At 49.2% G+C, this 23851-nt stretch overlaps 1 protein-coding gene across 1 annotated transcript; it reads left to right on the top strand.

Moving 5' to 3' along the window:
* Window positions 1-15842: 15842 nt before the first annotated feature.
* CUEDC2 (CUE domain containing 2) lies at window positions 15843-23799 on the top strand. The gene is made up of 9 exons (XM_049764328.1): window positions 15843-15969; window positions 21894-21980; window positions 22310-22453; window positions 22538-22599; window positions 22683-22813; window positions 22898-23077; window positions 23207-23268; window positions 23362-23422; window positions 23496-23799. Exons 2-9 carry the CDS (start codon window positions 21907-21909, stop codon window positions 23640-23642), a joined length of 861 nt encoding a protein of 286 aa, XP_049620285.1. The 5' UTR covers window positions 15843-15969; window positions 21894-21906; the 3' UTR covers window positions 23643-23799.
* The last annotated feature ends 52 nt before the right edge of the window (window positions 23800-23851 follow it).

Raw genomic sequence — 23851 nt, 5'->3', positions numbered from 1 at the left:
TGTTTCCCTACCCGTGTAATAGGTACCCGATTCCCTTATGGAGTCCAAGAGTGCAGGGCATGGGCTGAGTTAGAGTGGATCTCTGAAATAGTGGACCTCTTGACCGGCTGGGCCTGGCTGCTCTGCACCCACTCTTCTCCAGGATACAGATCACCCCTCATCTTGCATCCTGGGTCCTGTGGGCCTCCTGAGTCGGAGGACATGAAGAGCATCAGAGCCAAGGAAAGGATGCCAAAGACAAAGGATTGACGTTTTCTAGTCACATAACTAGGCTCTCTTTACTATGAAGGAGGCATAAATCCCTCCCCTTTTGCCTGTAAACTTCACTAGATTTTTAATTTCAGATGAACCCATGGCATTAGGGGCTGAACAGGGAGTACAGAAGGGAGGGAGGGAGGGAGGGAGGTCAGTTGCTTTGTACACAGCCGACCATGCTTTGATTCCCAGCATTCCAGGTAGTGACCCAAGCACTGGCAGGAGGGACCCCTGAGTGCAGATCCAGGAGTAAACTGAGAGTGGGGAGAGAGAAGAGGGCAGGCAAGCTGGGCACCATTCCCATCTCTGCTGGATGCTGAGCCAGGCCTCCTATGAGCATACTTGGTCAGGGTTGAGTTCCTTCTTCAATACAACTGTCTTGAATAAGTTCAAGTTGTCAGTATTCTAGGAGGTTTCTGGAGGATTGGGCCACATAAAGTTTTGGATTTTTATTTTTTTAATATTTTGGGTCACACCCAACAGCGCACAGGGATCACTCCTGGCTCTACGTTTAGATATTGCCCCTGGCAGGCACAGAGGACCATATGGGATGTCGGGACTTGAACCACATCCTACTGCATGCAAGGCAAATGCTTTACCTCATGCTATCTCCCTGGCCCCACATAAACAGTTTTGACTATGGGTCTAACCTGACCAGGATATCTTATGTTTAAACTACATGAATTTGAATTTGGCCTGATTTGGAATTGTTTTCATTGACTTTCCACTTTTTTGTTGTTTTTTTTTTTTACCCCTTGGGAGGTGGGGAGTTTGGATCAAACCCAATTGTACTTAAGGGTTATACCTAGCTGGTGAGACTAGAGGATTGGGGGGGTAGGGGATATGCCACTCCTGGGTTGGTTGATTGGCTGATTGCAAGGAAAGCACTGTATTACATCTTTCTGGCCCCTCAACTTTCCATTTGAAGCTGGCTAGAAGCTACCTGTGATACATGTATGTTATTGAAGCTGAAGACAGCTTAATTAAAGGTGTTCTTCTGGAGCTGGAGAGATAGCACAGTGGTAGGGCGTTTGCTTTGCATGCAGAAGGACAGTAGTTTGAATCCCGGCATCCCATATAGTCTCCCGAGCCTGCCAGAAGTGATTTCTGAGCGTAGAGCCAGGAGAGGCTCCTGAGCGCTGCCTCGTGTGACCCCCAAAACAAAACAAACAAACAAAACAAAACAAAAGGTATTCTTCTGAGAATGGTTGACTTTTTATTTAAGAGTAGGTCTCTTCTGGAGGGGAGGCCTCTGGGATTATCTTTTATTTTTTGGGGGGGTCACGCCCGGCAGTGCTCAGGGATTACTCCTGAGCTCAGGGGTTACTCCTGGCTCCATGCTCAGAGATCGCTCCTGGCATGCTCGGGGAATCATATGGGATGCTGGGATTCGAATCAATAACCTTCTGCATGAAAGGCAAATGCCTTACCTCCATGCTATCTCTCTGGTCTCGCCTCTGGGATTCTTGGCCCACTGGGTCAAGTGATTAAATCACTGGGTCGGTGATTTCATTTAAAGGTCCAAGAATACATCACTACTCAGGTCCTATAGTGCAGGAATACTTGGGCCAACTGACAGCACTAGGATTAAACGGGGGTTGGGCACATGCAAAGTAAATGCCTTAACCTCTATACTATCTTTCGGGCCCCAGATTGGTCGATTTTTATATTTAAGGCACTAATGATCTAATAACTGATCAAGTTTTTCTCTTTGTCCTGGTTTGCCCTGGTTCAAATTTACCTAGCATCTCAGAGGAATCTTAAAACTGTTACCTCTACTTTCTTTATATATATTTGGGGGGGACTTGGGGGCCACACCTTGCAGTGCTCATGAGGCTGTTTCTGGCTCTGTGCTTAGGGAGGACCCTGTCTCATGCTCAGGGAACCATATGTAGTTGCTATGTAATTTAGCCAGAATCACGGTAGAAGGACACATGCAGGACCTTACATCCTGGACTATCTCTCTGGCCCCATCTTTGCACTTAGTTTTGTTTTTGTTTTTGAAAATAAAAACAGGAGTGTAGAGACCGGAGAGATAGCACAGCAGTAGGACGTTTTCCTTGCAAGTGACTGACCCAGGACCAATAGTGGTTTGAATCCTGGCATCCCAGATGGACCACTTAGCCTTCCAGGAGCGATTTCTGAGCACAGAGCCAGGAATAACCCCTGAGCGCTACCAGGTGTGGTCTAAAAACAAACAAAACAAAACAAACAACAACAACAAAATCACAGGAGTGTATAATGTGTCTACTGTATGGTCTTAGGCAAATTACTGTCTTTCAAATACAATTTCCTTGTCACAAATGAAGATAATGGCATTAGGATTTAGCTCATAAAATAAAGAGAAAATAGTGTGAATAAAGTATTGGTTACAATACCTTGTGTTGGGTCCTGTTTACTCCTTTATTGGTTATTTGTATATCCTCAAAGAGCTCCCAGAATGAGAAATTGATTCCCATCCCCTTATCCCCTTGTGGGGGAGATCTTGGTAATATTTATCCATAGCAAATAATCCACACAGGCAAGAGGGTAAAAAAGGTAAAAAGGTTGGGTGCAGAGAGTCCTTTGTCAACCTACTACCAGCTCCAAAAAACACCTGGAGCCAGCCAGTAAACTCCGCCAAAAGACCCTGAACGCCTCGCTCCTAAACTATTTTTTTTTTTTTTTTGGTTTTTGGGCCACACCCTGTGACGCTCAGGGGTTACTCCTGGCTATGCGCTCAGAAGTTGCTCCTGGCTTCTTGGGGGACCATATGGGACGCCGGGGGATCGAACTGCGGTCCGTCCTAGGCTAGCGAAGGCAAGGCAGGCACCTTACCTCCAGCGCCACCGCCCGGCCCCGCTCCTAAACTATTTATTCTGCTCTCAACAGTGCCCCCACCTGGAAGGTCAAGGTGGGATAACAGGCAAAGAATTGGGGATGGGGGTTTGGGTTTTGGGTCACACCCGGCAGTGCTCAGGGGTTACTCTTGGCTCCACGCTCAGAAATCGCTCCTGGCAGGCTTGGGAACCATATGAGATGCCAGGATTTGAACCCATGACCTTCTGCATGAAAGGCAAACGCCTTACCTCCATGCTATCTCTCCGGCCGCAAAGGATAATCTTATGGAAATGTTTTCATATACAACATCTGGCATGTACCATATAACAGGCACACAAATGTTAGATTATGTTTTGGTTTGTTTATAGTGCTAGGAATAAAATCCAGGGTCTCACATTTTCTGCACAAGTACTCAGCAAGCACTTTTTCTGTATTATCACTCCTAACCCTTCATTTTCTTTTTTTGTATGTTTCTGTTTGTTTATTTTTACTACACTCAATGGAACTCAGGGCTTACTTCTGGCTCTTCACTCAGGGTAACTCCTGAAGGCTCAAGAAACCATATGATGCCAGGAATTCAACCCAAAGATTAATCTAAGTGTCTTACTCACTGTACTCTCTCTAACCCTAAAGTCTTTTCTAATCTACTTCAATCTTAAGTGAGCTCTAAGGTCTAAAATTAATTTTACTAATTTTTTCTATGTGCATATAAAGAAATTTCACTCTTTTTTTTTTTTTTTGGTTTTTGGGCCACACCCTGTGAAGCTCAGGGGTTACTCCTGGCTATGCGCTCAGAAGTTGCTCCTGGCTACTTGGGGGACCATATGGGACGCCGGGGGATTGAACTGCGGTCCATCCTAGGCTAGCGCAGGCAAGGCAGTCACCTTACCTCCAGCGCCACCGCCCGGCCCCCGAAATTTCACTCTTTTACTCATTGCCAGGACTTCTCTCTCTCTCTCTCTCTCTCTCTCTCTCTCTCTCTCTCTCTCTCTCTCTCTCTCTCTCTCTCTCTCTCTCTCTCTCTCTCTCTCTCTCTCTCTCTCTCTCTTTTGGTTTTTGAGCCACACCGGCGGTGCTCAGGGGTTACTCCTGGCTGTATGCTCAGAAATTGCTCCTGGCAGGCACGGGGGACCATATGGGACACCGGGATTCGAACCAACCACCTTTGGTCCTGGATCGGCTGCTTGCAAGGCAAACACCGCTGTGCTATCTCTCCGGGACCCTTCTCTCTCTCTCTCTCTCTCTCTCTCTCTCTCTCTCTCTCTCTCTCTCTCTCTCTCTCTCTCTCTCTCTTTCTCTCTCTCTCCCTCCCTCTCTCTCTCCCTCCCTCTCTCTCTTCCTCCCCCTTCCCTCTCTCCCTCCCCCCTCCCTTTCTCCCTCCCTCCCTCTCTCTTTCTCTCTCTCTCTCTCCCTCCCCCTCCTCTCTCCCTAGCCCCCTTCTCTCTCTGTTTTTGGGTCACTCCCAGTAATGCTCAGGGGTTTCTCCAGGCTCTGCACTCAGAAATCACTCCTGTCTCAGGGAACCATAGGGATTCTGGGTATTGAACCCAGGTCCATCCTGGGCAGCCGCATGCAAGGCAAATGCCCTATCACTGTGCTATCGCTCCAGCCACTCTCTCATTATTTTTTTTGTTTGTTTGTTTGTTTTGGCCACACTTAGCAAGCACTCAGGGGTTACTCAACCTCTGTACTGAGGAATCACTCCTGGCAGGCTTGGGAAACCATATAGCATGCTGAGACTCTAACTCAGGTTGGCCACTAGCAAGGCAAACTCCCTACCTACTGTGTTATCACTCTGCCCCTGCCTTTTTTGGGGGGCAGGGGGTATCACACTGGCAGCTCTCAGGGCTTACTCCTGGCTCTACACTCAGAAATAGCTCCTGGCAGGCTCAGGGGACCATATGGGATGCCGGGATTCAAACCACTGACCTTCTGCATGCAAGACAAACCCTTTACTTCCATGCTATCTCTCTGCCTCCCCCCCTTTTTCTGGTCTGTTTTGTTTTGTTTTGTTTTTTTGGTTTTTGGGCCACACCCGGCGGTGCTCAGGGGTTACTCCTGGCTGTCTGCTCAGAAATAGCTCCTGGCAGGCACGGGGGACCATATGGGACACCGGGATTCGAACCAACCACCTTTGGTCCTGGATTGGCTGCTTGTAAGGCAAACGCGGCTGTGCTATCTCTCCGGGCCCTTGGTCTTTTTTTTAACCACACCCGGTAATGCTCAGGGGCTGTTCCTAGCTTTGTTCAGGACGCCTTCCTGGCATGCTCGGGGGGCTATGTGGGATGCCGGTGACCAAACTCAGGTCGAGCACGAGCAAGGCAAGTGCCCTACCCGCTATTCTATCGCTCCAGCCCCAACCCCCCCTTTTTTTTTTCTAATTTATGTGTCACACCTGGCAATGCTCAGAGGTTAACCCTGATTCTGCACAGGAATCACTCCTGACAGTGCTCAGGAGATCATATGGGATGCAAGGGCTTAAAGCCAGGTCTGGCACATACAAGGCAAGCACCTTACCTGTTGTACTATCTATCCAATCATTCTTTCTAATCTTTTTTTTTTTTTTTTTTTTGGTTTTTGGGCCACACCCGGCAGTGCTCAGGGGTTACTCCTGGCTGTCTGCTCAGAAATAGCTCCTGGCAGGCACGGGGGACCATATGGGACACCGGGATTCGAACCAACCACCTTTGGTCCTGGATCAGCTGCTTGCAAGGCAAACACCGCTGTGCTATCTCTCCGGGCCCCTCTTTCTAATCTTTAACTATTAAAAATCCAGCTAGAAGGGTCCAGAGAAATAATATGTTTAAAACTGAGCATCTTGGAGCCAGAGAGATAGCACAGTGGTAGGACGTTTGCCTTGTAAGTGGCCCACCCAGGACCGACCTTGGTTCGAATCCCGACATCCCATATGCTCCCTCATGCCTGCCAGGAGCGATTTCTGAGCACAGAGCTAGGAGTAACCTCTGAGCGCTGCTGGGTGTGGCCCCAAAACAAACAAACAAAAACAACCTGGGCATCTTTCCTTTCCAGTGAAACAAAAAGAAAATTTCAAAATAAACAGGAATAAGGGCCAGAGAGATAGCTAGCATGGAGGTAAGGAGTTTGCTTTGCATGCAGAAGGACGGTGGTTCGAATCCCAGCATCCCATATGGTCTCCCGAACCTGCCAGGAGTGATTCCTCAGTACAGAGGTAGGAGTAAGCCTGAACTCTGCCGGGTGTGACTCAAAAACAATAAAATAATAAAATAAAATAAACAGGAACGAGATTATAATAGAGAATGTCAATTCTAAATAAATTTCTATAGGTTCTGCTGATTGGCATCACATTTTATTCTTTTTTTTGAGCCACACCCAGCGGTGCTCAGGGGTTACTCCTGGCTCTCTGCTCAGAAATAGCACCTGGCAGGCACGGGGGACCATATGGGACACTGGGATTCGAACCAACCACGTTAGCTCCTGGATAGGCTGTTTGCAAGGCAAACGCCACTCTGCTATCTAAAAAAAATAACATCAAAAGGACAAAAGGTCAGTTTAAAGGAAACTCTACTGGCTAAATCAGAGAATTTAACCATTAAAACAAATAATCACTGTAACAGATACTATATAAACCTCTGAATAAAACAAGGATTCATAAGTCCATACTAATACTAAATATGAAAGGAAAAAAAATCTTCCTAAAGTAGAAGGAATTATGAAATTAGAAATCCTATTCCCCGGGCCCGAAGAGATAGCACAGCGGCGTTTGCCTTGCAAGCAGCCGATCCAGGACCAAAGGTGGTTGGTTCGAATCCCGGTGTCCCATATGGTCCCCCGTGCCTGCCAGGAGCAATTTCTGAGCATACAGCCAGGAGTAACCCCTGAGCACCGCTGGGTGTGGCCCAAAAACCAAAAAAAAAAAAAAAAAAAAAGAAATTCTATTCCCAACAACACAATGTTGGTGAAGCTCATTCATGAATGCTAACAATCCTGGGTGCAAGTTTGCAAAGATAAAAGATGTTATATAGTTTCAAAGTAGATTCTGGGGAGCCAGAGAGATAGCACAGAGGTAGGGCGTTTGCCTTGCAAGCAGGATGGACAGTAGGTTGGAATCCTGACATCCCATATGGTCTCCTGTGCCTGCCAGGAGCAATTTCTGAGCACAGATCCAGGAGTAACCACTGAGCGCTTCCGGTGTGACCCCCCCAAATAAAAAAAGACCAAAACCAAACAAAAAACAAAGTAGATTCTGATTTATTCATTACAATATGAAAATTTTACAGTGGGCTTACTCCTGCCTCTGTACTCAGGAATTACTCCTGGTGGGGCTCAGGGGTTTACATGCGCTGTCTTCTGATCAAACTGGGATTGACTATGTACCTACCTTACCCACCACATTATGTCTTCAGACCAATATTTTGTTTTGTGTGTGTGTGTGTGTGTGTGTGTGTGTGTGTGTGTGTGTGTGTGTGACACCTGGCTGTGCTCAGGGTTTATTCCTTACTCTGATCTCAGGGATCACTTCTGATGGGGCTTAGTGAGCCATATGGGGTGCCAGGGATCTTATAAGTAAGTGACTTACTTTCTGTACTATTGCTCTGGCCCTTCCAGCTTAATATTTGTTTGCTTTGTTTGTTTTAGGGCTGTACCCAGTAGTCCTCAAGATTACTTCTGACTCTGCACTCAGAAAGTACTCCTGGTAGGCTCGGGGGACCCTATGAGATGTTGGGGATCAACCCTAATTTAGGCCATTTGCAAAGCAAACACACTATCTGCTCTGCTATAGCCCTGGCCCTCTGGCTCAGTATTTTTCTGTTCTTGGGTCACACCCGGCAGCGCTGAGGGCTCACTCCTCCAGAAATCACTCTGGCAGGCTCAGGGGACCATGTGGGATGCCAGGATTCGAACCACTGACCTTCTGCATGCAAGGCAAACGCCTTACCTCCATGCTATCTCTCTGGCCAAGGCTCAGTGTGTATATATATATATTTTTTTAATTTATTTTTTTGGTTTTTCGGGCCACACCCGTTTGATGCTCAGGGGTTACTCCTGGCTAAGCGCTAAGATATTGCCCCTGCTTGGGAGGACCATATGGGACACCGGGGGATCGAACCGCGGTCCTTCCTTGGCTAGCGCTTGCAAGGCAGACACCTTACCTAGCGCCACCTCTCTGGCTCCGGCTCGGTATATTTTAATTTAAAAATTAAACTGCGGTTTTGTTCCGGCCTGTGCTTTCGGCATGATGTCTGGGCCATCTGGGGCTGGGCCCAGGGTTCTCGAAATCGATGTAGGCGAGCAAGGGATGGTGTCCGATAGCTGAGGGTGACTCCCAAGGAAGACCTGATGGGCGAGCACCAGGGAAGTCGCTTTTTCGCTGTAGAAAAGGCAGGTCAGGCGTGGGAAGCTCCGAGCCCGCCCCAGAGAGACGCCGCGTGGTGGACGCTGTCTCTGAAGTTGGCGTTGAGAAACTACAGCTGTGGTGCGGGGCGGCCAGTCTGATGCTTTCAGGGGAACAGATTTTAGTCCAGCGCTTGGCCCATGTGCCAAGATGGATGAAGTTCTGGTTACTGGATTTGGTCGCAAAGAACATACTATTGGTGACATACTCGGAGTCCACTTTAAGATTATCAAAGTAGTCAATGTCTTTTTAGACCTTAAATAAAGGCAAGAAGGAAAGACTAGAATCATAAGTTGAGATGATGTAATTACGTTAGTAATATATTTTCATATACCTAGAAAAAAATTGAACTGCATGGGGCCGGAGAGATAAAACAGCGGTAGGGCATTTGCCTTGCATGTAACTGACCCAGGATGGACAGTGATTTGAATCCCAGCATCCTATCTGGTCCCCAGAGCCTGCCATGAAGGATTTCTGAGCGCAGAGCCAGGAGTAACCCCCGAGTAAGTGCGGCCAGGTATGAATCCAAAAAACCAAAAACAAAAAAAATTGAACTGCATGTGGAACTAGAGCTATATCAGGTAAGGTGCGTGCCTTTCATGTGGCTTACCAGGGTTTGATCCCCGCATCCCTTATGGTATCCGGAGCACCTCCGGGAGTAATTCCTGAGTGCAGAGCCAGGAATAAATGGTCTCAGCACCACTGGATGTGCTCCCCTCCTGCCTCCCCCCAAAAAAAATTTATATGCCCCCCTCATATATTTGGTTTGTTTGTTTGTTTGTTTTTGGACCATACCCAGTGGATCTCAGGGGCTACTCCTGGCTCTGTGCTGAGAAATTATTCCTGGCAGGCTCAGGGAACCATATGGAATGCCAGAGACTTCTGTCAGCCATTTGCAAGAAAAATGTTCTACCCACTGTGCTTTCACTCTGGCCCTTGTTTGTTTGTTCTAGTGAACCAGGGCCCTTTGTATTTGAGGCTTTTACCACTGAGCTATGTCCCCAACCCTCAAATCTTTGCTTGAAACAAAAGTGTATTTTAAATGTCATGAGCTATACAGCAAATAAGATGTGTTCTGTATTCTCTTCCCTATATATTCTCCTCTGGCCACTCTCTAAGGATCCCTATTGCATGCAGACATTCTTCCCTCAGTTTCCATTACGGTGTGGAAATGGCTAGAGGCAGTCTCAGCTTTACTCCTCCTCTCTCACCTGAACAAGGAGCCCCTGATTACAAGCTTCTGGAAGGAAAAACTTCAGCTCTGCTCAGTCCAGCCCCAGTACCAGTACCTTGCTCCAGACCTTGTGGGTGGAAGACAAAGCTGCAGAGAGCCTAGGTGCTCTCTTCTTTGATCTTTTCTTTCAACTTAATCCTTAGAACCTCAGAACTCATAAAACAGCTGGGCTGCCAGTACTGCTCTGCAGGTCCACCTTTCTCAGTTTACATTTTACTGGAAGCCAAGCCCAGAGTGACTCACACAAGGCTATACAGTGGGTAGACATCTGAAACTCCCAGACACCAGCAAGACTTGGAACTCAGCCATGACCCTGACAGCCTCCCCCTACCTCCGCACTTAATCCAGTCAGGACATGGGTCCTGAGCTGATCATTTACGTACTACTCCATGACCAATCGATCTATCCTACTTCCCAACTGGGCAGCTAACATTCATTTAAGGGACTATAGTAAGAAAATAGAGGACCAGAGAGAGAAGACTAGGTTAGGCTCTTGCCTTGCATACAACCTTCCTGGTTTTGATTCCTGGGACCACATCTGGTCTTCCCAAGTCCCGCCAGAAGTGATCCCTGAATAGAGCCAGCAGTAAGCCTTAGCCAAACACAGCTGGCGTGGCCTTCCATACCTCCAAACCTCAAATGATAGAGACTACAGATGTGACTTAAGTGGTGGAGAACATGTTAAGCATATTTAAAGCCCTGGATTTTTGTCCTTAGCACTGTAAAGCCCTCCAAGCACTGCTGAGGTGATCCTCACAACACATCTCTAACAGCTAACAGCTGCACATACTTAATTGAGAATATACATGTGCAGGTTTTCTGTTAAAGCCCTGTAGATCAACTTACCATTCCTTTCATTTAATATTCTGGGGATTCTAAGACTATAGTGGGTGATACTCAGGGGTTATTCCTGGCTTTGTACTCAGAAATTACTCCTGGCAAGCTTGGGGGACAATCTGGTGTGCCCATGATCAAACCTAGGTTGTCTGCATGCAAGGTAACTGCTCTACCTGCTGTGCTATTGCTCTGGTCCCCTAACCTTTTTTGGGGAGGCACACCCAGCAGCGCTCAGGGGTTACTCCTGGCTCTGTGCTCAGAAATCGCTCCTGGGGGCCAGAGAGATAGCATGGCGGTAGGGCATTTTCCTTGCATGCAGAAGGATGGTGGTTAGAATCCCGACATTCCATATGGTCCCCTGAGCCTGCCAGGAGCGATTTCTGACTTTAGAGCCAGGAGTAACCCCTGAGCGCTGCCAGGTGTGACCCAAAAACCAAAAAAAAAAAAAGAACAGAAAGAAATTGCTCTGGCAGGCTTGGGGACAAATGCCAGGGATTGAAACTGGGTTTGTCTGGATTAGCCACATGCAAAGCAAATGCCCTAATGCTGTGCTATAGCTCCGACACTCCCCCCAACCCCCAGTCTTTTTTAATTTGTTTTGGTCCATGACCTTGGTGCTCAGGACTATATTCAGGGATCATTCCTGACAGGGATCAGAGGACCACATGGGGTATTGGGGTTCAAAGATCAATGGCAATGGCAGATTGGCCTCGTGCAAGTCAAGTGCCCTACCTACTGTACTAACTCTCATTAAATCTTCATAAAAATCTCCATGTTGGTGGATATATATGCACTCTGGGATCATTAGTGGAGGGAGGTTGACACTGGTGGATACACAAGAGTAACTCCTGAGCATTGCCAGGTGTGTCTCCCCCACTCCAAATACAGCAAACTAGACACCATGTCATAAACCCTGAGAAGTGAAGGACATTTGTGAGTGAAATATAGAGTGAAGAGAGGCTTCTTGGAAAAGGCATTTGAGAGAAGCTTTCAAAGATGGGCAAGATCATAGGCTAGAGAGATAGCACAGAAGTTAAGGCATTTGGGCCAGAGAGATCGCATGGAAGTAAGGTGTTTGCCTTGCATGCAGAAGGATGGTGGTTCAAATCCTGGCATCCCATATGGTCCCTGAGCCTGCTAGGAGCAATTTCTGAGCATTGAGCCAGGACTAACCCCTGAGCACTGCCTGTGTGACCCAAAGAAACAAAAACACAAACCAAAACAAAAACAAAAAAAGAAGTTAAGGCATTTGCTTTGCAGGCAGCTGACCCCAGTTTGATCCCTAGCATCACAAGCATAGAAAGAGTAGTAGCCCCCAGCACTGCCAAATGTGACCCACCACCCTCCTCATCCAAAACCAACTAGGGTGCTAACAAATTGTGATGCAAATGAGGTGAGGTGAGTTGAAGGCCAGGTCACTAAAGCCAAGAAGGAGCACTTCAGGGGGACATCTTTATTTTTTTTGTGGGGGGTCACACCCAGCAGTACTCAGGGGCTACTCCTAGCTCTACGCTCAGAAATCACCCCCAACAGGCTCGGGGAACCTTGTGGGATGCCGTCCTTCTCATGCAAGGCAAACGCTCTGCCGCTTTGCTATCTCTCCAGCCCTCAGGGGGACATTTTATGACCAGGAAGCAATGCAAGAGCAGACTTGAAGGTTAAGTAGAAATTTTAGTGTGAAAGACTAGCAGCAATTGAGGATTGGGGTGGGGGTGGAGAGTTTACTGAGGTCTTTGGCAGAAAAGGAGTCCAAACTGAAGATGCTGAAAGATGTAGCCTATGGCAATATGGAAGCCTGGAGGATATCATGAGCTGGCAGCATGGCACAGCCGGGCACCAGAACTGAGTCCCTAGGGCATTGCTAGAGCTCACAGCCTATGGAATTCAGTTCTCAGAGCCAGGTGGCACAGTGCTCTCCATCCTCCTGTGCCTTGGATGTGCTTGGTGAACTTCCCACCATACCCAAGACCGATCAGATCAGGAGCCTGAAATCTCAAGATGTCTTCTGTTCCAGGGACTGCCTGGAACTTGAGGCCAAAAATGAGGTTCCAGAGCAAGGAATAGAGGCCAAGTTTCCCAGAAAGAATTGATGGGGAGAGGAGGGTAAGAGGGGGTATTCCAGAGCAGGGTTAGCCTGATGTGCTCTTGGTGGGTCCAGATGAGAAGCTGAGGAAAAAAACTCAAACATGTTCACTGAAAAGAACATCTCTCTGCAGACAGAGGACAAGAGAGGGGACCTCTAAAATGGGGATCCCAAGAGAGAAGTTCATGGGGCTGGAGAGATAGCATAGCAGTAAGGCGTTTGTCTTGCACATGGCCAACCCAGGACAGTCGGTGGTTCGATTCCCAGCTTCCCATATGGTCCCCCAAGCCTGCCAGGAGCAATTTCTGAGTGCAGAGCCAGAAGTAACCCCTGAGCACTGCTGGGTGTGACCCAAAAACCAAAAATAGATAGATAAATAAATAAATAAATAAATAAATAAATAAATAAATAAATAAATGAGAGAGAGAAGCTCAGGAGTCCCTGGCAGAATGATGATTCAAAGGGTCTGGAGAGGGAGAGAGATATTTTCCAGATATACCCCCTTGCTTTCTGGAAAACTGAACAGAGTTGAGGTTCTACTTTACTCTCACGGCAGAGCTATAGCCTAGAAAAGGAAAGGGACCAAGAGAAGGGACCCCCACACTTACCCATGAAGCCCTCTCTTGGGGACCTGGATCTGCAATGATGCTCCCAGAACATCCTTAAATAGGACACTCACCCCACCCAGCCCACTCACACCCCGCCCAGCTGGGCTCTGCTGAGAAAGGAGGAAGGAGTGGGAGGCCGGGCACCCTGCCCAGAGAGTCCTTTCTGGCCTCAAGGAAGAGAGGGGACCCCCTTCAGCACCACTCCACACCCTTTGTCCTTCCTTGCCTCAGTTTCTCAATGGGCCCCTCCCATACCTCAAGATGGGTTCCCTGGGTGCTTCCTCCGCTCCAATGATGGGGAAATCTACTCTTGATGCCCCTGTCAATCCAGTTCCTCCTTCTGAGGTTGGCTGGTGGGGCATTGAGGCACTGAGAAAGCTTGAACAGAAGCACCTCATTTTTTTCCATCAGCTAAGGAGCCCCAAGAACCCAGAATTACAAGCAAAATTCATTCATGGGAATGGGGAGAGGAGAAATCACCCCTACCACCACCATGTGGCTTCAGGCAGCTTCTAAGGGTTGGGTGAGACTGTCTCCACCTCTAGGAGGAAGCAACTGAGACTCAAGGGGACAAAACTTCCAGGATTGGGGCCAGAGAGATAGCACAGTGGTAAGGCGTTTGCCTTGCACGCAGAAGGACGGTGGTTCGAATCCTGGCATCCCATATGGTCCCCCGAGCCTTCCGGGGTGATTTCTGAGCAGAGAGCCAGGAGTGATTCCCCCCCCCCAAAAAAAAATCCCAAAACTTCCAAGGTTTCAAGGTTCATCCAGATACGGAATCTGAGCAACATCTTCAAGTGTCCCTGGAACCCCTGACAGTGTGGGAGTATCCCTTGTCTGTGTTGCTTACTTTCCTGCCCACCCTTAGATCCTTGATCCATGGTATAAACTTGGGAGTTCCAGAATTTGAGCTGGGAGTAAAGGGGCTCCCCCTGAGAGGTTCCCTGAAAGCAAAAGAAATTCTGTTATTTGGGGGGAGGGGATCACACTTGGCTGTGCTCAGGGATCACTCCTGGCAAGCTCAGAGAACTTTCCAAAGAACAGGGGTTGGGGAAGAGGGAAGGCACAGGGTGGGTTGCAGGGGTCTTAGGCCAGAGCTCAGGGCAGTTCTTTCCAGACCTGAAGTTCCCAGAGTGACAGGGAGAGATGAGTCATTGGAGGGGGACAGGGAGAAATGGTCAAGTCTTCAGAGGGTGTCAGAGGCCTGGGGCTCATGAAACTACTTCTCAGGGGCCTGCTTGGCTGGAGTTCAAAGTGGCAGTAACCCTACCCTTCATTAACCCCAGCAGCGTCTGGCTGGCAGCAACAGTATTTAACACATCAGTGAATATGTTTCATCAACCTCCTTCCCCTTTCCTGCCACTACTCCCCAGCAGTCAACATCTTGTTTGCTTTGAGGCCAGAGGACCACAGCAAGGAGGTGAGAGATTGGAATGAAGGACATGGCTGGAAGAGGAAGCAGAAAACTCCTTTTCTCCATATTTTGTCATTACTTCTATTCTTAGTGAAGAGAGAAGACTTTCCTCCTTGATGTGAGCTCCTGAGGCCAGATACCAGCTCTGTGTCAGGGAATCTGGGAACCCTGCAAGAAGCTCCTTCCTGTTTGGAGTTGAGTTAACTCATCCTGCAGAAAACATAGCATATTCAGGGCTTCCGCTAAGGGTAGCAGCAGAAAACTGAAGCAGCAGGAAGAAAAAGGGGAAGCTGAGGCCTTGCTGGATTTTGAGGTTCAACTGTCTTAAATAGGAACCCCACCATGGGCTTAAAGGCACTGGAGGTAGGGGGGCAGGAGACAGTACAGTGGTTAACACAATTATCTTGCGTGCAACAGATCTAGGTTCTGTCCCGGGCATTCCACATGGCTCCCTGAACACTGTCATGAATGATTCCTGAGCGCAGAGCCAAGAGTAATCTTTGGACCAGATGTGGTCCAAAAACAAACCAAAAATGAAGGCACTGGAGGTGGGTATCACTGCAGGTAGGTCTACATTAGGTTCAGATCTTTCCTCTGCAGAGAGGCACCTGCTGCTTTTTCCTCAATCCACCAGACTCCTCTCTCTCATCAAGACCAAAAAACCCTGCAAACCATTTAAATTGGAGAGTGGGGGCCCGGAGAGACAGCATGGAGGTAAGGCGTTTGCCTTTCATGCAGGAGGTCATCGATTCGAATCCCGGGGTCCCAGATAGTCCCCCGTGCCTGCCAGGAGCAATTTCTGAGCCTGGAGCCAGGAATAACCCCTGAGCACTGCCGGGTGTGACCCAAAAACCACACCAAAAAGAATAAATAAATAAATTGGAGAGTGGGAATTAAGGGAATGCAGAGGAGTCAGGTAGGGCGAGGAAATCATCCCTTAGGGGTTAATCAATGATTAGTGCTTAAATCTGGATGGGGATAGAACACTAGATGGGGACAGTTACAGGAATTGAGAAGATTTGGGGGCCAAGGATAAAGTGGTGTTCGGCAATGGAGTAGACAAGAAACACTATCCCTCACTGATGCTCCACCCCCTCTGGCTCCTCCCCTTACATGACTTCAAAGATGGCGGTCGATTGAACTCGACCAAAAAACCCCGGCACAAACGAGAATGAAGGCAGAAGCTCCACCCAGTCGCGGGCACGTGCCCTTTTCAAAAATGGCTGCCAAGGCGCTCCTTGAAGAGAACCGCTCTGGGCCACGCCTTTGATCTCGTTGGTGAGGCCGGGAGGAATGAGAGCTGCAGCGCGCGGGACAAGTCGCCGGCGGCGCCCGTCGGAGCAGGTGATTCCCCCTTCACCAGCACCCCGGGCCCGGGCTGGGAGAGCCGCCGAGAGCCTGACTCTGGGCACCCGATCTGTGTGTGCCCCTCGGTCTCTCTTGGGGCCCCTCAGGACCCCCATCTCTGATTCTCGCCGTGGCTCGGCTCATCCCAGCTTTTCCGGGCCGGCCATCCTCGTCCTGTTCCCTCTGGGCCGCAGCCGCATCCCGGTGCCTTGGGCCCACCATGGGAACCTTCCGGGGAACCCCTAAAGCTGAAGGAGCTCCTGCTTCAGGGGTCGGCTATCGGTACATTCCCACATAGAGTTCGTGCTCCCACAGACTTGGGATGTGGGGATGTCTTGTTCCCCTTTAATGTCCTTGGCGCCTCCGAGACACCCGGTTTGTGGGCCTGGGACTGTGATGCTATCTGGGACCCATGCTTTGGGACTGGGACCCCCAGGAGCCTGGCGCCTGGGACGGGCAGGTCGCCTCCCTGCTCGAACCGGAGTGGCCAAGACTTGTTCCTCACCGTTACCCCGGTTAACACTCCCACATGGCTTTGCCCCATCTCCCGCCACCGTGAGCACAGTCCCACGCCTTGGCACCAACATGACTTGTCCCTTAAAATTGCCCTGAGATCTGTTTGGTGCATTTGGCGAGTCCAGCCATGTGCCTTTCTCACAAGTTCTCTGGCCCGCTGAAGGTAGTGAGGATGAGCAGTCCAGGCTGGCTTCAGGAAGGGAGTGAGTCCTGCAGAATAGAGGCAGAGGGGAAGATGTGAAAGGGAACTGTGGTGTGAAGATTTTGAGGTAAAGAGGAGCTCTGTCCCAGCAGGATAGCAGAAGTAGGGACCCCAGAAATAGCACAGCAGGGAGGGTGCTTGCTTTGCACCGGTTGGACTCGGGTTTGATGCCTGGCACCCCATGTAGTCCCCTGAGCCCCCCTCCAGGAGTAGTCACAGAGCCAGGAATAAGACCTGAGTACCAATGGATGTGATACCAAAAATACAAGAAAAAGAAAAAAAAAAAAAAAAAGAGCCACTCAATTAGATGACCTGGTGTTTTCTTTATTGTGAATGGAACTGGGGGTGCTCAGAATGAGAAGCTCACGTGTAAGGCATATATTCTACTGCTGAGCCATATCCCTGGCTGCAGATTCAGTGTGAGTTCATGCTTGATAGTGTTTGAGAGGTTACTCCACTCTATGGTGCTTTGAGGATCACTCCCAATGGTTCTGGGTGGGTCCATGCAATGCCAGCTTATCAAACCCTGGTTCCTAGATGCAAAACATGTACTGCAGCCCTTTGAGCTATCTCCTGGAGCCTATTATTATCATTTTGTTACTGTTGTGAAAACCACTTTGACAATATTGTTCTCCCAGCAATGGCTCCAGGAGACCAGAGCTAGTGGTACTGGCAGCCATGCAATGCTGGAGATTGAACCTAGGATGTAACACATGTAAGTCCTGTTCTCTACCACTTAAGCCACAACCCTGACTTGGTATAGATTACTGGGCCCAAGCTAGTTTGGGATGGGCTGAGAATTTGTGATTCTACTGCGCTAGGGATTAAACTCAGGACCATGTGAAGTTTATACTCCACGGCTCAGCCCTGTTCCCACTTGGAGCTGGATTTAAATATTGATCAGATTCAGGCCAGGTGACTTTTAGCAAACCGCTACAGGCACTCAGCTTGTTTTCCTTGTAAAGTTGGAAGTAACTGTTCACTGAGTGTTTTAAGGGAGGTACAAAGGATACATTGGTGAACTGTGTGTGTCCTTATAGCATCTGGGAAGCCAGAGAGATAGTACTGGAATTAAAGCATCTGCCTTGCATCTGGCTAAACCTGTTTCAAACCTTGGCACCCCATGGTTTCCAAGCTATGCTGGGGGGCGGCCCTGGAGGTCTCTGTGCCCAGACAGGGTGGCCCTCAACAATCGTCTGCACCCCAAGGCCCAAGCAGTATCCTGTCCTTGGGTCCTAGGACTAACCCTCCTTTGATGAGTTGACCGAGCACTGAGTCTTCTGAGTGCAACTCCCACCCTAAAAAGTGAAAGAACTGTTTGTTTTGGGGCCGAACCCAGTAGCACTCAGGAGTTACTAGAAATCTCTCCTGGCAGACTCTGGGGTCTATATGGGATTGTTGGGAATTGAACCTGGATGGGCAAGGCAAATGATCTGCTGCCTGTGCTATCTCTCCAGGCCCCCCTGGAATGTTTCTTTAGGGAGGAAGGCACACTTCACAATATGTTTGTTTTTGTTTTTGTGCCACATCAGGTTCTGCATCAGGGAGTTCTCAGGATTAATCCTGTATTACTCTTGGTGGTACTTGGGGTTATTCCTGGCTTTGCGCTCCAAAACTACTCTTGGTAGTGCTTGAGGGACCATATGGGATGTCAGGATAGAACCTGGTCTGCAAGTGCTCTATCTGCTGTGCTATCTCTGGCCCCAAAAGTGGAAAAACATCAAGTATTGCCCAAATAATCCTTTCATTATAGATGTAAAATTGTAGGAAGGGTTTAGTTTGCAATTAAAGGTGAAAAGCAGGGGACCCAGACCCGTTCCAGCAGGGCAAGGACAGCATTCATGGCAGAATGACATGATCAACAAACCTGGAAGATGATGGAAGGCACAGGCAGTGGATGAACTTGGCAAACTGAAAGTAAGCAGGGTGGAAGGAAGAGGCCCAGTATGGGTAAGGCATAATAAGACTGTAGTCATCTGTAAACAATGATGACCCCTGAAGCAAAGCCTCAGGACTCTGGGTTTATGTGGAGTACGGTGGAAGCCACAGATAGGTTTTTATGTAGGATAAGTATGTTTCTTGGTTTGATTTCCTAGCATCCCGTATGATCCCCTGAGCACTGCCAGGAGTAATTCCTGAGTGCTGCTGGGTGTGGTCCAAAAATAAATAAATGAAAAAGATGTGGGCTGTAGTGGTTAAAGAGACAGGAAAGGGTGAGGGGCCAGAATGAGAGCACAGCACTAGGGCGTTCACCTAGTTGACTTCGGATGAACCCAGGTTCTTTTTTTTTTGATTTTTGGTTTTTGGTTCACACCCGGCAGTGCTCAGGGGTTACTCCTGGCTGGCACAGGGGACCATATGGGACACCGGGAGTCGAACCAACCACCTTTGGTCCTGGATCGGCTGCTTGCAAGGCAAACGCTGCTGTGCTATCTCTCTGGGCCTGAACCCGGGTTCTATCCCGAATCCTATATGGTTCTCCGAAATTGGCAGAGCGATTTCTGAGCGTAGAACCAGGAGAAGCTCCTGAGTGCTGCTGGAGTGTGGCCCCAAAACCAAAGAGAGAGGAGAGAGAGAGAAGAGAGAAAAAGACATTTGCTTTGCTTGCAGCTGACTTAGAGTGAACTCTACATATGGCGAGAGAGGGAGGGAGGGAGAGAGAGGGAGAGAGAGGGAGAGGGAGAGAGAGAGAGAGAGAGAGGGAGAGGGAGAGGGAGAGAGAGGGAGAGAGAGAGAGAGAGAGAGAGAGAGAGAGAGAGAGAGAGAGAGACTGGGTGTGGCACAAATAAAAAAATGATGTGCACCAGAGGGCCAGGCATGTAACTCTGCAGCAAAGCAATTGCCTTGCATGATGCCCTGGGTTCCATTCTAGTCACTTGGGGGAAAAGATGTGTGCTCACACTTGCAAGCTTGCGTGAGAAAGAGCAGAGAAAGAAGCAGACCTGAGCTTGAACCTTTTTTTTTGTGTGTGTGGTTTTTGGGTCACACCCGGCAGTGCTCAGGGGAAACTCCTGGCTGCATGCTCAGAAATTGCTCCTGGCAGGCACGGGGGACCATATGGGAAGATGGATTCGAACTGATGACCTTCTGCATGAAAGGCAAATGCCTTACCTTAATGCTATCTCTCCGGCCCCACCTTTTTTTTTTTTTTTTTTGAGCCTGAACTTTGCTTCCACCTATAGAGGGCAGCAGAGGGAGGGAATGGTAGAAATGGCCAGAGGTAGAGACTAGAAAGCATAACAGCAAATACTGATGCTTTCTAAAGGTGAAACCCTAAGAAACTGCTGAGGTCTTGTTTTCATTTTTTTTGTTGTTTTGTTTTTGGGCCACATCTGGTGGCACTCAGGGGTTGCTATTCATATTCATATTCTGCATTCAGAAATCACTCGTGGTGGGGCTGGAGAGATAGCATGGAGGTAAGGCATTTGCCTTGCATGCAGAAGGACCGTGGTTCTAATCCTGGCATTCCATATGGTCCCCGGAGCCTGCCAGGAGCGATTTCTGAGCATAGAGCCAGGAGAAACCCCTGAGCGCTGCTGGGGTGTGACAAAAAAAAAAAAAAAGAAGAAGAAGAAGAAAGATATCACTTGTGGCAGTCTTAGGGGAACACATGAATGCCAGGGATCCAACCTAGGTTGGGGCAAACGTCCTATCCACTATGCTATTGCTCTGGCCTGGGTTTTGTGTTCTTGGGTTTTTTGTTTTGTTTTGATAAGTCAGAACCAGATAACACAAGCTCATCTAAAATTTATTCTAAATGGACCAATTGGAATGAGTAACTTGTGAACTTAGTCTGAGAATTTTAGGTCAAGATATTGGAGAAGTTGGGCCTGGAGAGATACCACAGCAGCGTTTGCCTTGCAAGCAGTCGAACCAGGACCAAAGGTGGTTGTTTCGAATCCTAGTGTCCCATATGGTCCCCTGTGCCTGCCAGGAGCTCTTTCTGAGCAGACAGCCAGGAGTAACCCTGAGCACCACTGGGTGTGGCCCAAAAACCAAAAAAAAAAAAAAAAAAAGAGAGAGAGAGAGAGAGATTGGAGTTCAGGAAATGTGGGTAGACTAGAAAATAGTTGGGTGTTTAGGAATTGATGACCTGGAACTGAGAATGCAATGGTAAGGCCTGGCCACTGCTCAAGTGGCAGAAAAGCAGAGGAAGTCAGTGCGTCGTGGATTTAGCAGCTAAGTGAGTGAATGTGGTATCAGAGGCTGCAATGGTGCTGGGGCAAATATTTGGGGAAAGGATGTTCACAAAGAGTGAGTTTGGGATGGGTGCAGCTAGAATTTCTCTATATCGTCTCACTACAGTAATGAGCTGACATTTGGACCAATGGGACTAAAATATCTTTAACATCTCTATGTTTGTGGCTCCTAATTACAGACTCCTAGATGGTCTAAGCATGTAAGCAGTAATGGAATTAATTAGTATTTGTTGATTACTAAGTACAGGTGTTTTTCTAGGTGCTGGGTTATACCATTGTACATTGACTAAGTACCTCCCTTTTCTTGGGGTTTATGAAGAAAAATAATAGGTAAATGAATAGAATAATGAAGCTATGTTCTCTCCGAGGTAGTATTTGTGTGTGTGTGTGTGTGTGTGTGTGTGTGTGTGTGTGTGTGTAGGTGGAGGGTATGGTTGGAGAGGTAGGCCTAAGCCTTGGGAAGGCTAGGACGGTCTTTATAGGTAGCCCCACGCTTCTGAGAAAGTGGGGTTGGACAGAAAGAGAATTCATGGAGGGCTTTCATTTATGTCTGAGCCCCACAGTCAGAAAAACTCCTTTGTGCAGAGGATGGGTGGCCCATTCTGGAGTATGATGGGGGGCGGAAATGATGACAAGGGCCAAGCTCCTTCTGAAGTCTGTTCTGGGGGAGCTAAACAATGGGCCCCTTGTGGTTGGACTGGGGGGCTAAGTGGCTGCCTCCATGATGGGATTCCTCCACCAGGAGGCATGTGACCTCCACACCTCGGCCTCTTGCCAGAGAATTTGGGCCAGTGCTGGGCCTGTGGGGGAGGTCAGGGAGGTTGAGAGGGACATACACTGGAGACCTCCTGAGACACTGTCCTGCCCTGTTTCAGACTGGGGGACGCCGAGGCTAAGGTGGGCGGAGGCTAAGGGGCAGCCACAAATGGTTTCCCAGGCAGGCTCAGGGGAGGAGCTGACTGCCCCTGGGCCTGCCGCACCCACACACGTCTATGTCCCTTTAGAAGAAGCGAGAACATGGAGCTGGAGAGGATCGTCAGCGCAGCATTGCTTCACTTTGTCCAGCTGCATCTCCCAGAGGCTGATCTCAGGTAGACAAACACTCCCCAGGAGGATATGGCCAGGGCCAGGGCAGGATCTCTTGGGCACTAAATACTCTGGGTCTGGTCCAATTGAAGGGCAGGAGTAGGGAGCATATTCCACGGGACGGGGTGGGGGTATGTATCAGGGGGGCTGATAATATGCAGATAAGGCCTTACTTGGGCACTATCCTTGTCACTCCAATAGGCCAGGTGGGAAACAAGATGGGAATCCTCTGATTTGAGGATTGGAGGGGAACGGATCCCATGAAACTAAGGGTTGGAGTCACTTCAGGTGAGGCTCCACATCCTGCCCAGTGCAGTGTGTCCCCATCCTACAGTGGCTTGGATGAGGTCATTTTCTCCTATGTGCTCGGGGTCCTGGAGGACATGGGCCCCACCGGCCTTTCAGAGGAGAACTTCGACATGGACGCCTTCATCGAGATGATGGAGGCCTACGTGCCAGGCTTTGCGAACATCCCCAGGTGGGGCCTGGCTCAAGCAGTAGGAGAGGGGTGGCTGGCCGATCATGAGGGGGCCATTACTCACCACCCTCCTTGCCTTTTCAGAGGGACAATAGGAGATATGATGCAGAAATTGTCAGAGCAGCTCAGTGGTGCCAAGAACAAAGGTGAGGCTGGGGAGCAGCCTCAGCATCATAACTAAGAAGCCCCAACATCTTGGCAAACCTGATACTCTCTCTGCCTCTTTAAGAGAACCTGCACCCACAGAACTCTGAGGTCCAAGGTCAGGTGCCCATCTCCCCAGAACCCCCACAGAGGCCTGAAAAACTCAAAGAAGAACCTAGGTCTTCTCTTGTCGCTACTGGGGACACCCACGATGAGGTACTGGCAGAGGAGGGCACCAACGAGGGAGTGAGGGGAGGAAAAGGAGGAAGTAATACCTCTTGTCAACATTGATGTCCACAGGTGACTGAGACTGAGGAAGACCTGCTTCCAGGAGTGGATGTTCTCCTGGAGGTCTTCCCGAACTGTTCAGTGGAGCAGGCCCAGTGGGTGCTTGCCAGAGCTCGGGGGGACTTGGAAGAGGCTGTGCAGATGCTAGTAGAGGGGAAAGAAGGGCCTCCAGCCTGGGATGGCCACAGACAGGTATCCTCTGCCATAGCCCCACCCCTTTTAGCCTCAGCTCCATACATCTTAGTGTCTAGCCCCTGTCCAGAGCCTGTCCCCAGTCCTGCTGGTGCCACAGTGCCTAGATCTTGCTTCTTCTCTCTGCAGGATCCGCCCAGACGCCTCAAAGGCCCCCAGAAGGATGAACTGAAGTCTTTCATCCTGCAAAAGTGAATGGTTGGGCTGGGCTGGGCTGGGTTGGGGGAGCCCTGAGAGGGTCTTTCCAGGGAAGTTAGCACCTTCACACGGCCAGTTTTCGGCAGGTACATGATGGTGGATAGCACAGAGGATGAGAAGGTGCACCGGCCTATGGCACCCAAAGAGGTAAGGGGGGTGCTTGGGGTATGGTGGGGGGTGTCACCTGGCTTCTATATTTCATTCTCTGGTGGCTTGACAGGCGCCCAAGAAGCTGATCCGATACATTGACAACCAGGTCGTGAGCACCAAAGGGGAGCGATTCAAAGATGTGCGAAACCCAGAGACTGAAGAGATGAAGGCTACATATATCAACCTCAAGCCAGCCAGGAAGTATCGCTTCCACTGAGGCAGCCTTTGCACCAGCCTTTCTAGGCTCAGACCCCAGAGGGATGCAGGAGCCCTAAACTCCCCACAGGGCCCACCCAACTCCAGCCCCCGTCTCCACGATTTTACTCTCTTCTTGGAGCTGCCCAAGGACATATAATAAAGGTGGCCCCAGGAAAGTCTGAGTGTTTGCCAGTCATTTCTGCCTCGGAGCTGGGCTTCTGGAAATCT

This window comes from Suncus etruscus, chromosome 17 (assembly GCF_024139225.1).
Source record: "Suncus etruscus isolate mSunEtr1 chromosome 17, mSunEtr1.pri.cur, whole genome shotgun sequence".
In the NCBI taxonomy this organism is placed as follows: domain Eukaryota; kingdom Metazoa; phylum Chordata; class Mammalia; order Eulipotyphla; family Soricidae; genus Suncus; species Suncus etruscus.
The sequence above is the reverse complement of the archived record's forward strand: the minus strand, read 5'-3'. Positions and strand labels throughout refer to the sequence as shown.

What these genes read in the sequence shown, in the direction of transcription:
- CUEDC2 (XM_049764328.1), top strand. Translation starts at nt 21,907, where the DNA reads ATGGAGCTGGAGAGGATCGTCAGCGCAGCATTGCTTCACTTTGTCCAG. An exon ending in CTCCCAGAGGCTGATCTCAG is followed by an intron (nt 21,981 to 22,309) that starts GTAGACAAACAC and finishes CCCATCCTACAG; the next exon opens with TGGCTTGGATGAGGTCATTT. An exon ending in GGCCTATGGCACCCAAAGAG is followed by an intron (nt 23,423 to 23,495) that starts GTAAGGGGGGTG and finishes GTGGCTTGACAG; the next exon opens with GCGCCCAAGAAGCTGATCCG.